The sequence below is a fragment of the Haliotis cracherodii genome, unplaced genomic scaffold, assembly GCF_022045235.1.
Source record: "Haliotis cracherodii isolate W230 unplaced genomic scaffold, xgHalCrac1.p SCAF_13, whole genome shotgun sequence".
NCBI lineage: Eukaryota > Metazoa > Mollusca > Gastropoda > Lepetellida > Haliotidae > Haliotis > Haliotis cracherodii.
In genome coordinates, this window is record NW_027266268.1 from 19,030,001 (window position 1) to 19,042,500 (window position 12,500).

Consider the following 12,500-nt stretch of genomic DNA (forward strand, 5'->3'; position numbering starts at 1 on the left):
TGAGAAGCAGGAATATCAATAGAGAAAACTAAGTACAATCAACCAAGTCCACAGGCTTCATGGGAACACCGGAGCGAATTTCCTCCTCACACAGGGAAATCACAAAGTCACCATAAGTCATGTTGGGCCTAAATGGAAAGTAATGCCGGAAAAAGTTCACCTTCTTCTCCAGGACATCCCGAACCACCACTCGCAACTTCTCACGCACATCCGTTGGAAAGTCTAACACACATTCGTTACAATGTTCCTTGTTTACGTCAACTTTGAGACCCGATCCAGACGAAACAGGGGACACACGCAGCTTAAAAAACCAAAGACGCTCTTCATCTGATTCGGAATCCTCCTTGACGACTGGAGGGGGAACATCCTTACGAAAATCCGTTGATGACAGGGAGGACCGTCCACTAGCGCCAACAGTACCACTACGCCGTTGAGAAGAACCAGAACGAGCAGGACACACATATGCATCAGGTATCTGAGCCAGCAGAACGTCCGACTGGGAATCCTGATCGGCCCAACTAATGGGAGAAGAACGAGACACTGGGACACTAGCAACCTTCTTCTTCTTCTCAACCTCACCAACACCTGGGAGATCATCGGGACTCTGCTTCCTCTTTGAAGGTACAACACACTCGGACTCTATGACATCGTCCACGTCAGAATCGGCTGACACACTGTCCATGGCACAGGCATCCTTGTCACCATCAACCACAACACTGGCTGCAGGCAAAGAAACCAGATCCAGGGGTCGGACAGCAGAGGTATCGGCACCAGGCACAGACTCCGGAACGGAAACAACACTAGCACGGCTAGCATCCACGGTAGCAACAGGTACAACGGCTACAGCGTCGACAACGTCGGAAACATCAGGTGCCACAGTAGGTGGACGTGTAGAAGGGGTAGGGAGATCCGAACCAGGACATCGGGCGCGCACATGACCAACGGAGTGACACTTGAGACAGATAGGCAGTCGACCCGGCGCTGTAACAAGCATGGACTGCTTATCCCCAAACCGCACAATATGAGGAATACAAGCACGTTCGGAATCCGTTAGCTCCATCCGGACAATACGGACACCAGTGAAAATGTTGACACCATCCACATCAATGAACTCACGGAAGGCATCCAACACACGACCATATCGGCTGAAAAAATCCTTCAGAAAGTCACTGGTAACAGTAGCATGTAGCCAATGGATCCGTAAGGGAACCATAAAAACACCATAGGCATAGAAGTACAACTTCTCCACACCATGGGAGACACAGTTCAAGTCAAGCAATTTTCGGGCCACAGAAACAGACTTCAAAGTAACATACACCTGGCCAGAGCGTTCCGTCCTCCATATGGCCACACAATCCGGTAAAGAAAAGTCAGGAACAGCACTCATTAACAATCGGGCAAAGTCCGGCACAGAAGTAAACCGAGCAGTGGAGTACACCCTCACAGTCCGGGATTCGACCTCCTTATCCACGAACTGCTCCGGGACTGGTCCAGCATTGACAGCGGAGCAGTAAGCCATGGCAGGTGAGGAGAGGTGAGGGGAGACCACTTAAGATCACACAGCAAAAAATGCTGATGCCCACTCGTAGACCTTGAAAAAACAGGTGATTAACACAATGCAAACATGTAAACATGAAAACAGCCAAAGAACAGATACTACACTTTGACGAAAGCCAAAAGGCCGAGAAGCGATGCCGGTTGCCGGCTTGCGCCGGCAACCTACATCTTCAAACACAACATACCATTAAGGTGATATTAATTTACATGAAGCGCTTATAATCCTTGACACGCAATATTACATGCACAAATAGGGAAAGATGTGGACACAAGACGAGTAGGACAGGCAAATTGAAGACGTTTGTGAAGAAATTCAGCGACTTTGGTAAATGTTAAAATGGAGTAAATACAGCCATTTTCCTATGCATAAAGAGTGCGACGATAAAACATCGCCAGGTGTGGGGAAAACGTCCTGCAGCGACCCAGTCCAACATGAATACAGGCCGCGACATTAGGGCTTAATGGGCGGAGTCGGGCAGGCAAGGGGAGGCAAGCCAGTTGGAATAGCTAGCGCCCGACTTTGACAGAGTCGTGCGTAGGCAAGAGTGAAAATCCGATCCAAATTGCCCCAATGTATTAAATGAACTAAAGGTAAAGATACTTTAGGTGTTCATCAAAGTGAAAACCGAAATAATTCCATCTAAAAATGGCATTTAAAACAAAAAAACGAATGAATAGTAATGAAAATTGGGAAATGAACTTACTTGCACGAAGTGTAATGATGCATCCGGCGTGTGTTTGGTACTTTAAACATCTTTTTAGTGGGGATGCGACATTGATAACGTCTTGTAGTGACGAAGCAGACTGCTGTTGTGACAGAGTGATTGTCTAGACGTCATTTCCGGCGTGCGGCGTCATGGCCGACGGCCTTGGTTACGGGCGACTACATGTAGCTGAAAGTTGAAAAATGCTATTTTAACAAACTCGTACGGGTTGATGTGGTAAAAGGACGGGTTGCATGTGTGTATAGGTATATTTCTAAGGTTAAGAAGTAATAAAATGGAGTATCTATTGAGAAGTGCGGGCGAAAAACGGAGCGGCAGTACAAAATAGCATGAATGTGAAGATGTAAGCAAAGCTGACAGTTCTAATTTTTGATTGAAATATGAGTGGTGGGCCATTCCCGGAGGTACTGCAATACCGGGTCAACCCGTGATGAGGGCGGAGCAAGCCCCGTGGCACCTCATCCCATTCTAAAAATCAGTTTAATATCGATGTCTCCATTAGGAGACGTATCAGATATTAAGCTGATAAGAACAGATACTACACTTTGATCTTAGCCAAAAGGCCGAGAAGCGATGCCGGTTGCCGGCTTGCGCCGGCAACCTACATCTTCAAACACAACATACCATTAAGGTGATATTAATTTACATGAAGCGCTTATAATCCTTGACACGCAATATTACATGCACAAATAGGGAAAGATGTGGACACAAGACGAGTAGGACAGGCAAATTGAAGACGTTTGTGAAGAAATTCAGCGACTTTGGTAAATGTTAAAATGGAGTAAATACAGCCATTTTCCTATGCATAAAGAGTGCGACGATAAAACATCGCCAGGTGTGGGGAAAACGTCCTGCAGCGACCCAGTCCAACATGAATACAGGCCGCGACATTAGGGCTTAATGGGCGGAGTCGGGCAGGCAAGGGGAGGCAAGCCAGTTGGAATAGCTAGCGCCCGACTTTGACAGAGTCGTGCGTAGGCAAGAGTGAAAATCCGATCCAAATTGCCCCAATGTATTAAATGAACTAAAGGTAAAGATACTTTAGGTGTTCATCAAAGTGAAAACCGAAATAATTCCATCTAAAAATGGCATTTAAAACAAAAAAACGAATGAATAGTAATGAAAATTGGGAAATGAACTTACTTGCACGAAGTGTAATGATGCATCCGGCGTGTGTTTGGTACTTTAAACATCTTTTTAGTGGGGATGCGACATTGATAACGTCTTTTAGTGACGAAGCAGACTGCTGTTGTGACAGAGTGATTGTCTAGACGTCATTTCCGGCGTGCGGCGTCATGGCCGACGGCCTTGGTTACGGGCGACTACATGTAGCTGAAAGTTGAAAAATGCTATTTTAACAAACTCGTACGGGTTGATGTGGTAAAAGGACGGGTTGCATGTGTGTATAGGTATATTTCTAAGGTTAAGAAGTAATAAAATGGAGTATCTATTGAGAAGTGCGGGCGAAAAACGGAGCGGCAGTACAAAATAGCATGAATGTGAAGATGTAAGCAAAGCTGACAGTTCTAATTTTTGATTGAAATATGAGTGGTGGGCCATTCCCGGAGGTACTGCAATACCGAGTCAACCCGTGATGAGGGCGGAGCAAGCCCCGTGGCACCTCATCCCATTCTAAAAATCAGTTTAATATCGATGTCTCCATTAGGAGACGTATCAGATATTAAGCTGATAAGAACAGATACTTTTTTCTTTTTTTTTCTTTTTTATAAAATTTATTACCTAAAGAGAATTTTGAACAGTCACGTACAGCGCTGTCACTGCAGGGCCGCCTAAAATTATCACAGTTGTGGGCCCTGCAGTGCTAACAGAGAATCAGCTAAAGAGGAAAACAGCAATTGAATTACAGATCAGGCATTGAGAAGCAGGAATATCAATAGAGAAAACTAAGTACAATCAACCAAGTCCACAGGCTTCATGGGAACACCGGAGCGAATTTCCTCCTCACACAGGGAAATCACAAAGTCACCATAAGTCATGTTGGGCCTAAATGGAAAGTAATGCCGGAAAAAGTTCACCTTCTTCTCCAGGACATCCCGAACCACCACTCGCAACTTCTCACGCACATCCGTTGGAAAGTCTAACACACATTCGTTACAATGTTCCTTGTTTACGTCAACTTTGAGACCCGATCCAGACGAAACAGGGGACACACGCAGCTTAAAAAACCAAAGACGCTCTTCATCTGATTCGGAATCCTCCTTGACGACTGGAGGGGGAACATCCTTACGAAAATCCGTTGATGACAGGGAGGACCGTCCACTAGCGCCAACAGTACCACTACGCCGTTGAGAAGAACCAGAACGAGCAGGACACACATATGCATCAGGTATCTGAGCCAGCAGAACGTCCGACTGGGAATCCTGATCGGCCCAACTAATGGGAGAAGAACGAGACACTGGGACACTAGCAACCTTCTTCTTCTTCTCAACCTCACCAACACCTGGGAGATCATCGGGACTCTGCTTCCTCTTTGAAGGTACAACACACTCGGACTCTATGACATCGTCCACGTCAGAATCGGCTGACACACTGTCCATGGCACAGGCATCCTTGTCACCATCAACCACAACACTGGCTGCAGGCAAAGAAACCAGATCCAGGGGTCGGACAGCAGAGGTATCGGCACCAGGCACAGACTCCGGAACGGAAACAACACTAGCACGGCTAGCATCCACGGTAGCAACAGGTACAACGGCTACAGCGTCGACAACGTCGGAAACATCAGGTGCCACAGTAGGTGGACGTGTAGAAGGGGTAGGGAGATCCGAACCAGGACATCGGGCGCGCACATGACCAACGGAGTGACACTTGAGACAGATAGGCAGTCGACCCGGCGCTGTAACAAGCATGGACTGCTTATCCCCAAACCGCACAATATGAGGAATACAAGCACGTTCGGAATCCGTTAGCTCCATCCGGACAATACGGACACCAGTGAAAATGTTGACACCATCCACATCAATGAACTCACGGAAGGCATCCAACACACGACCATATCGGCTGAAAAAATCCTTCAGAAAGTCACTGGTAACAGTAGCATGTAGCCAATGGATCCGTAAGGGAACCATAAAAACACCATAGGCATAGAAGTACAACTTCTCCACACCATGGGAGACACAGTTCAAGTCAAGCAATTTTCGGGCCACAGAAACAGACTTCAAAGTAACATACACCTGGCCAGAGCGTTCCGTCCTCCATATGGCCACACAATCCGGTAAAGAAAAGTCAGGAACAGCACTCATTAACAATCGGGCAAAGTCCGGCACAGAAGTAAACCGAGCAGTGGAGTACACCCTCACAGTCCGGGATTCGACCTCCTTATCCACGAACTGCTCCGGGACTGGTCCAGCATTGACAGCGGAGCAGTAAGCCATGGCAGGTGAGGAGAGGTGAGGGGAGACCACTTAAGATCACACAGCAAAAAATGCTGATGCCCACTCGTAGACCTTGAAAAAACAGGTGATTAACACAATGCAAACATGTAAACATGAAAACAGCCAAAGAACAGATACTACACTTTGACGAAAGCCAAAAGGCCGAGAAGCGATGCCGGTTGCCGGCTTGCGCCGGCAACCTACATCTTCAAACACAACATACCATTAAGGTGATATTAATTTACATGAAGCGCTTATAATCCTTGACACGCAATATTACATGCACAAATAGGGAAAGATGTGGACACAAGACGAGTAGGACAGGCAAATTGAAGACGTTTGTGAAGAAATTCAGCGACTTTGGTAAATGTTAAAATGGAGTAAATACAGCCATTTTCCTATGCATAAAGAGTGCGACGATAAAACATCGCCAGGTGTGGGGAAAACGTCCTGCAGCGACCCAGTCCAACATGAATACAGGCCGCGACATTAGGGCTTAATGGGCGGAGTCGGGCAGGCAAGGGGAGGCAAGCCAGTTGGAATAGCTAGCGCCCGACTTTGACAGAGTCGTGCGTAGGCAAGAGTGAAAATCCGATCCAAATTGCCCCAATGTATTAAATGAACTAAAGGTAAAGATACTTTAGGTGTTCATCAAAGTGAAAACCGAAATAATTCCATCTAAAAATGGCATTTAAAACAAAAAAACGAATGAATAGTAATGAAAATTGGGAAATGAACTTACTTGCACGAAGTGTAATGATGCATCCGGCGTGTGTTTGGTACTTTAAACATCTTTTTAGTGGGGATGCGACATTGATAACGTCTTGTAGTGACGAAGCAGACTGCTGTTGTGACAGAGTGATTGTCTAGACGTCATTTCCGGCGTGCGGCGTCATGGCCGACGGCCTTGGTTACGGGCGACTACATGTAGCTGAAAGTTGAAAAATGCTATTTTAACAAACTCGTACGGGTTGATGTGGTAAAAGGACGGGTTGCATGTGTGTATAGGTATATTTCTAAGGTTAAGAAGTAATAAAATGGAGTATCTATTGAGAAGTGCGGGCGAAAAACGGAGCGGCAGTACAAAATAGCATGAATGTGAAGATGTAAGCAAAGCTGACAGTTCTAATTTTTGATTGAAATATGAGTGGTGGGCCATTCCCGGAGGTACTGCAATACCGGGTCAACCCGTGATGAGGGCGGAGCAAGCCCCGTGGCACCTCATCCCATTCTAAAAATCAGTTTAATATCGATGTCTCCATTAGGAGACGTATCAGATATTAAGCTGATAAGAACAGATACTACACTTTGATCTTAGCCAAAAGGCCGAGAAGCGATGCCGGTTGCCGGCTTGCGCCGGCAACCTACATCTTCAAACACAACATACCATTAAGGTGATATTAATTTACATGAAGCGCTTATAATCCTTGACACGCAATATTACATGCACAAATAGGGAAAGATGTGGACACAAGACGAGTAGGACAGGCAAATTGAAGACGTTTGTGAAGAAATTCAGCGACTTTGGTAAATGTTAAAATGGAGTAAATACAGCCATTTTCCTATGCATAAAGAGTGCGACGATAAAACATCGCCAGGTGTGGGGAAAACGTCCTGCAGCGACCCAGTCCAACATGAATACAGGCCGCGACATTAGGGCTTAATGGGCGGAGTCGGGCAGGCAAGGGGAGGCAAGCCAGTTGGAATAGCTAGCGCCCGACTTTGACAGAGTCGTGCGTAGGCAAGAGTGAAAATCCGATCCAAATTGCCCCAATGTATTAAATGAACTAAAGGTAAAGATACTTTAGGTGTTCATCAAAGTGAAAACCGAAATAATTCCATCTAAAAATGGCATTTAAAACAAAAAAACGAATGAATAGTAATGAAAATTGGGAAATGAACTTACTTGCACGAAGTGTAATGATGCATCCGGCGTGTGTTTGGTACTTTAAACATCTTTTTAGTGGGGATGCGACATTGATAACGTCTTGTAGTGACGAAGCAGACTGCTGTTGTGACAGAGTGATTGTCTAGACGTCATTTCCGGCGTGCGGCGTCATGGCCGACGGCCTTGGTTACGGGCGACTACATGTAGCTGAAAGTTGAAAAATGCTATTTTAACAAACTCGTACGGGTTGATGTGGTAAAAGGACGGGTTGCATGTGTGTATAGGTATATTTCTAAGGTTAAGAAGTAATAAAATGGAGTATCTATTGAGAAGTGCGGGCGAAAAACGGAGCGGCAGTACAAAATAGCATGAATGTGAAGATGTAAGCAAAGCTGACAGTTCTAATTTTTGATTGAAATATGAGTGGTGGGCCATTCCCGGAGGTACTGCAATACCGGGTCAACCCGTGATGAGGGCGGAGCAAGCCCCGTGGCACCTCATCCCATTCTAAAAATCAGTTTAATATCGATGTCTCCATTAGGAGACGTATCAGATATTAAGCTGATAAGAACAGATACTACACTTTGATCTTAGCCAAAAGGCCGAGAAGCGATGCCGGTTGCCGGCTTGCGCCGGCAACCTACATCTTCAAACACAACATACCATTAAGGTGATATTAATTTACATGAAGCGCTTATAATCCTTGACACGCAATATTACATGCACAAATAGGGAAAGATGTGGACACAAGACGAGTAGGACAGGCAAATTGAAGACGTTTGTGAAGAAATTCAGCGACTTTGGTAAATGTTAAAATGGAGTAAATACAGCCATTTTCCTATGCATAAAGAGTGCGACGATAAAACATCGCCAGGTGTGGGGAAAACGTCCTGCAGCGACCCAGTCCAACATGAATACAGGCCGCGACATTAGGGCTTAATGGGCGGAGTCGGGCAGGCAAGGGGAGGCAAGCCAGTTGGAATAGCTAGCGCCCGACTTTGACAGAGTCGTGCGTAGGCAAGAGTGAAAATCCGATCCAAATTGCCCCAATGTATTAAATGAACTAAAGGTAAAGATACTTTAGGTGTTCATCAAAGTGAAAACCGAAATAATTCCATCTAAAAATGGCATTTAAAACAAAAAAACGAATGAATAGTAATGAAAATTGGGAAATGAACTTACTTGCACGAAGTGTAATGATGCATCCGGCGTGTGTTTGGTACTTTAAACATCTTTTTAGTGGGGATGCGACATTGATAACGTCTTGTAGTGACGAAGCAGACTGCTGTTGTGACAGAGTGATTGTCTAGACGTCATTTCCGGCGTGCGGCGTCATGGCCGACGGCCTTGGTTACGGGCGACTACATGTAGCTGAAAGTTGAAAAATGCTATTTTAACAAACTCGTACGGGTTGATGTGGTAAAAGGACGGGTTGCATGTGTGTATAGGTATATTTCTAAGGTTAAGAAGTAATAAAATGGAGTATCTATTGAGAAGTGCGGGCGAAAAACGGAGCGGCAGTACAAAATAGCATGAATGTGAAGATGTAAGCAAAGCTGACAGTTCTAATTTTTGATTGAAATATGAGTGGTGGGCCATTCCCGGAGGTACTGCAATACCGAGTCAACCCGTGATGAGGGCGGAGCAAGCCCCGTGGCACCTCATCCCATTCTAAAAATCAGTTTAATATCGATGTCTCCATTAGGAGACGTATCAGATATTAAGCTGATAAGAACAGATACTTTTTTTTTTTTTCTTTTTTATAAAATTTATTACCTAAAGAGAATTTTGAACAGTCGCGTACAGCGCTGTCACTGCAGGGCCGCCTAAAATTATCACAGTTGTGGGCCCTGCAGTGCTAACAGAGAATCAGCTAAAGAGGAAAACAGCAATTGAATTACAGATCAGGCATTGAGAAGCAGGAATATCAATAGAGAAAACTAAGTACAATCAACCAAGTCCACAGGCTTCATGGGAACACCGGAGCGAATTTCCTCCTCACACAGGGAAATCACAAAGTCACCATAAGTCATGTTGGGCCTAAATGGAAAGTAATGCCGGAAAAAGTTCACCTTCTTCTCCAGGACATCCCGAACCACCACTCGCAACTTCTCACGCACATCCGTTGGAAAGTCTAACACACATTCGTTACAATGTTCCTTGTTTACGTCAACTTTGAGACCCGATCCAGACGAAACAGGGGACACACGCAGCTTAAAAAACCAAAGACGCTCTTCATCTGATTCGGAATCCTCCTTGACGACTGGAGGGGGAACATCCTTACGAAAATCCGTTGATGACAGGGAGGACCGTCCACTAGCGCCAACAGTACCACTACGCCGTTGAGAAGAACCAGAACGAGCAGGACACACATATGCATCAGGTATCTGAGCCAGCAGAACGTCCGACTGGGAATCCTGATCGGCCCAACTAATGGGAGAAGAACGAGACACTGGGACACTAGCAACCTTCTTCTTCTTCTCAACCTCACCAACACCTGGGAGATCATCGGGACTCTGCTTCCTCTTTGAAGGTACAACACACTCGGACTCTATGACATCGTCCACGTCAGAATCGGCTGACACACTGTCCATGGCACAGGCATCCTTGTCACCATCAACCACAACACTGGCTGCAGGCAAAGAAACCAGATCCAGGGGTCGGACAGCAGAGGTATCGGCACCAGGCACAGACTCCGGAACGGAAACAACACTAGCACGGCTAGCATCCACGGTAGCAACAGGTACAACGGTTACAGCGTCGACAACGTCGGAAACATCAGGTGCCACAGTAGGTGGACGTGTAGAAGGGGTAGGGAGATCCGAACCAGGACATCGGGCGCGCACATGACCAACGGAGTGACACTTGAGACAGATAGGCAGTCGACCCGGCGCTGTAACAAGCATGGACTGCTTATCCCCAAACCGCACAATATGAGGAATACAAGCACGTTCGGAATCCGTTAGCTCCATCCGGACAATACGGACACCAGTGAAAATGTTGACACCATCCACATCAAGGAACTCACGGAAGGCATCCAACACACGACCATATCGGCTGAAAAAATCCTTCAGAAAGTCACTGGTAACAGTAGCATGTAGCCAATGGATCCGTAAGGGAACCATAAAAACACCATAGGCATAGAAGTACAACTTCTCCACACCATGGGAGACACAGTTCAAGTCAAGCAATTTTCGGGCCACAGAAACAGACTTCAAAGTAACATACACCTGGCCAGAGCGTTCCGTCCTCCATATGGCCACACAATCCGGTAAAGAAAAGTCAGGAACAGCACTCGTTAACAATCGGGCAAAGTCCGGCACAGAAGTAAACCGAGCAGTGGAGTACACCCTCACAGTCCGGGATTCGACCTCCTTATCCACGAACTGCTCCGGGACTGGTCCAGCATTGACAGCGGAGCTGTAAGCCATGGCAGGTGAGGAGAGGTGAGGGGAGACCACTTAAGATCACACAGCAAAAAATGCTGATGCCCACTCGTAGACCTTGAAAAAACAGGTGATTAACACAATGCAAACATGTAAACATGAAAACAGCCAAAGAACAGATACTACACTTTGATCTTAGCCAAAAGGCCGAGAAGCGATGCCGGTTGCCGGCTTGCGCCGGCAACCTACATCTTCAAACACAACATACCATTAAGGTGATATTAATTTACATGAAGCGCTTATAATCCTTGACACGCAATATTACATGCACAAATAGGGAAAGATGTGGACACAAGACGAGTAGGACAGGCAAATTGAAGACGTTTGTGAAGAAATTCAGCGACTTTGGTAAATGTTAAAATGGAGTAAATACAGCCATTTTCCTATGCATAAAGAGTGCGACGATAAAACATCGCCAGGTGTGGGGAAAACGTCCTGCAGCGACCCAGTCCAACATGAATACAGGCCGCGACATTAGGGCTTAATGGGCGGAGTCGGGCAGGCAAGGGGAGGCAAGCCAGTTGGAATAGCTAGCGCCCGACTTTGACAGAGTCGTGCGTAGGCAAGAGTGAAAATCCGATCCAAATTGCCCCAATGTATTAAATGAACTAAAGGTAAAGATACTTTAGGTGTTCATCAAAGTGAAAACCGAAATAATTCCATCTAAAAATGGCATTTAAAACAAAAAAACGAATGAATAGTAATGAAAATTGGGAAATGAACTTACTTGCACGAAGTGTAATGATGCATCCGGCGTGTGTTTGGTACTTTAAACATCTTTTTAGTGGGGATGCGACATTGATAACGTCTTGTAGTGACGAAGCAGACTGCTGTTGTGACAGAGTGATTGTCTAGACGTCATTTCCGGCGTGCGGCGTCATGGCCGACGGCCTTGGTTACGGGCGACTACATGTAGCTGAAAGTTGAAAAATGCTATTTTAACAAACTCGTACGGGTTGATGTGGTAAAAGGACGGGTTGCATGTGTGTATAGGTATATTTCTAAGGTTAAGAAGTAATAAAATGGAGTATCTATTGAGAAGTGCGGGCGAAAAACGGAGCGGCAGTACAAAATAGCATGAATGTGAAGATGTAAGCAAAGCTGACAGTTCTAATTTTTGATTGAAATATGAGTGGTGGGCCATTCCCGGAGGTACTGCAATACCGGGTCAACCCGTGATGAGGGCGGAGCAAGCCCCGTGGCACCTCATCCCATTCTAAAAATCAGTTTAATATCGATGTCTCCATTAGGAGACGTATCAGATATTAAGCTGATAAGAACAGATACTACACTTTGATCTTAGCCAAAAGGCCGAGAAGCGATGCCGGTTGCCGGCTTGCGCCGGCAACCTACATCTTCAAACACAACATACCATTAAGGTGATATTAATTTACATGAAGCGCTTATAATCCTTGACACGCAATATTACATGCACAAATAGGGAAAGATGTGGACACAAGACGAGTAGGACAGGCAAATTGAAGACGTT

At 45.8% G+C, this 12,500-nt stretch overlaps 3 protein-coding genes, 6 non-coding genes and 1 pseudogene across 9 annotated transcripts; all 10 read right to left on the minus strand.

Moving 5' to 3' along the window:
• Positions 1-28: 28 nt before the first annotated feature.
• Positions 29-1,519, minus strand: LOC139458498 (uncharacterized). Its single transcript, XM_071239934.1, has one exon. It carries the CDS (start codon positions 1,517-1,519, stop codon positions 29-31), a length of 1,491 nt encoding a protein of 496 aa, XP_071096035.1.
• A 1,145-nt stretch (positions 1,520-2,664) lies between these two features.
• On the minus strand, positions 2,665-2,857 carry LOC139460007 (U2 spliceosomal RNA). Its single transcript, XR_011652753.1, has one exon. It is a non-coding gene; the product is annotated as a U2 spliceosomal RNA (small nuclear RNA).
• A 971-nt stretch (positions 2,858-3,828) lies between these two features.
• On the minus strand, positions 3,829-4,019 carry LOC139459975 (U2 spliceosomal RNA). Its single transcript, XR_011652727.1, has one exon. It is a non-coding gene; the product is annotated as a U2 spliceosomal RNA (small nuclear RNA).
• Positions 4,020-4,186: 167 nt separating this feature from the next.
• LOC139458499 (uncharacterized) lies at positions 4,187-5,677 on the minus strand. The gene has a single exon (XM_071239935.1). The coding sequence runs from the start codon at positions 5,675-5,677 to the stop codon at positions 4,187-4,189; it is 1,491 nt and encodes a 496-aa protein (XP_071096036.1).
• Positions 5,678-6,822: 1,145 nt separating this feature from the next.
• LOC139460008 (U2 spliceosomal RNA) lies at positions 6,823-7,015 on the minus strand. Its single transcript, XR_011652754.1, has one exon. It is a non-coding gene; the product is annotated as a U2 spliceosomal RNA (small nuclear RNA).
• A 971-nt stretch (positions 7,016-7,986) lies between these two features.
• On the minus strand, positions 7,987-8,179 carry LOC139460009 (U2 spliceosomal RNA). Its single transcript, XR_011652755.1, has one exon. It is a non-coding gene; the product is annotated as a U2 spliceosomal RNA (small nuclear RNA).
• A 971-nt stretch (positions 8,180-9,150) lies between these two features.
• On the minus strand, positions 9,151-9,338 carry LOC139459972 (U2 spliceosomal RNA). The gene has a single exon (XR_011652725.1). It is a non-coding gene; the product is annotated as a U2 spliceosomal RNA (small nuclear RNA).
• A 167-nt stretch (positions 9,339-9,505) lies between these two features.
• Positions 9,506-10,996, minus strand: LOC139458500 (uncharacterized). Its single transcript, XM_071239936.1, has one exon. It carries the CDS (start codon positions 10,994-10,996, stop codon positions 9,506-9,508), a length of 1,491 nt encoding a protein of 496 aa, XP_071096037.1.
• Positions 10,997-11,044: 48 nt separating this feature from the next.
• LOC139459979 (U2 spliceosomal RNA) lies at positions 11,045-11,170 on the minus strand (annotated as a pseudogene).
• A 971-nt stretch (positions 11,171-12,141) lies between these two features.
• Positions 12,142-12,334, minus strand: LOC139460010 (U2 spliceosomal RNA). Its single transcript, XR_011652756.1, has one exon. It is a non-coding gene; the product is annotated as a U2 spliceosomal RNA (small nuclear RNA).
• Positions 12,335-12,500: the final 166 nt, after the last annotated feature.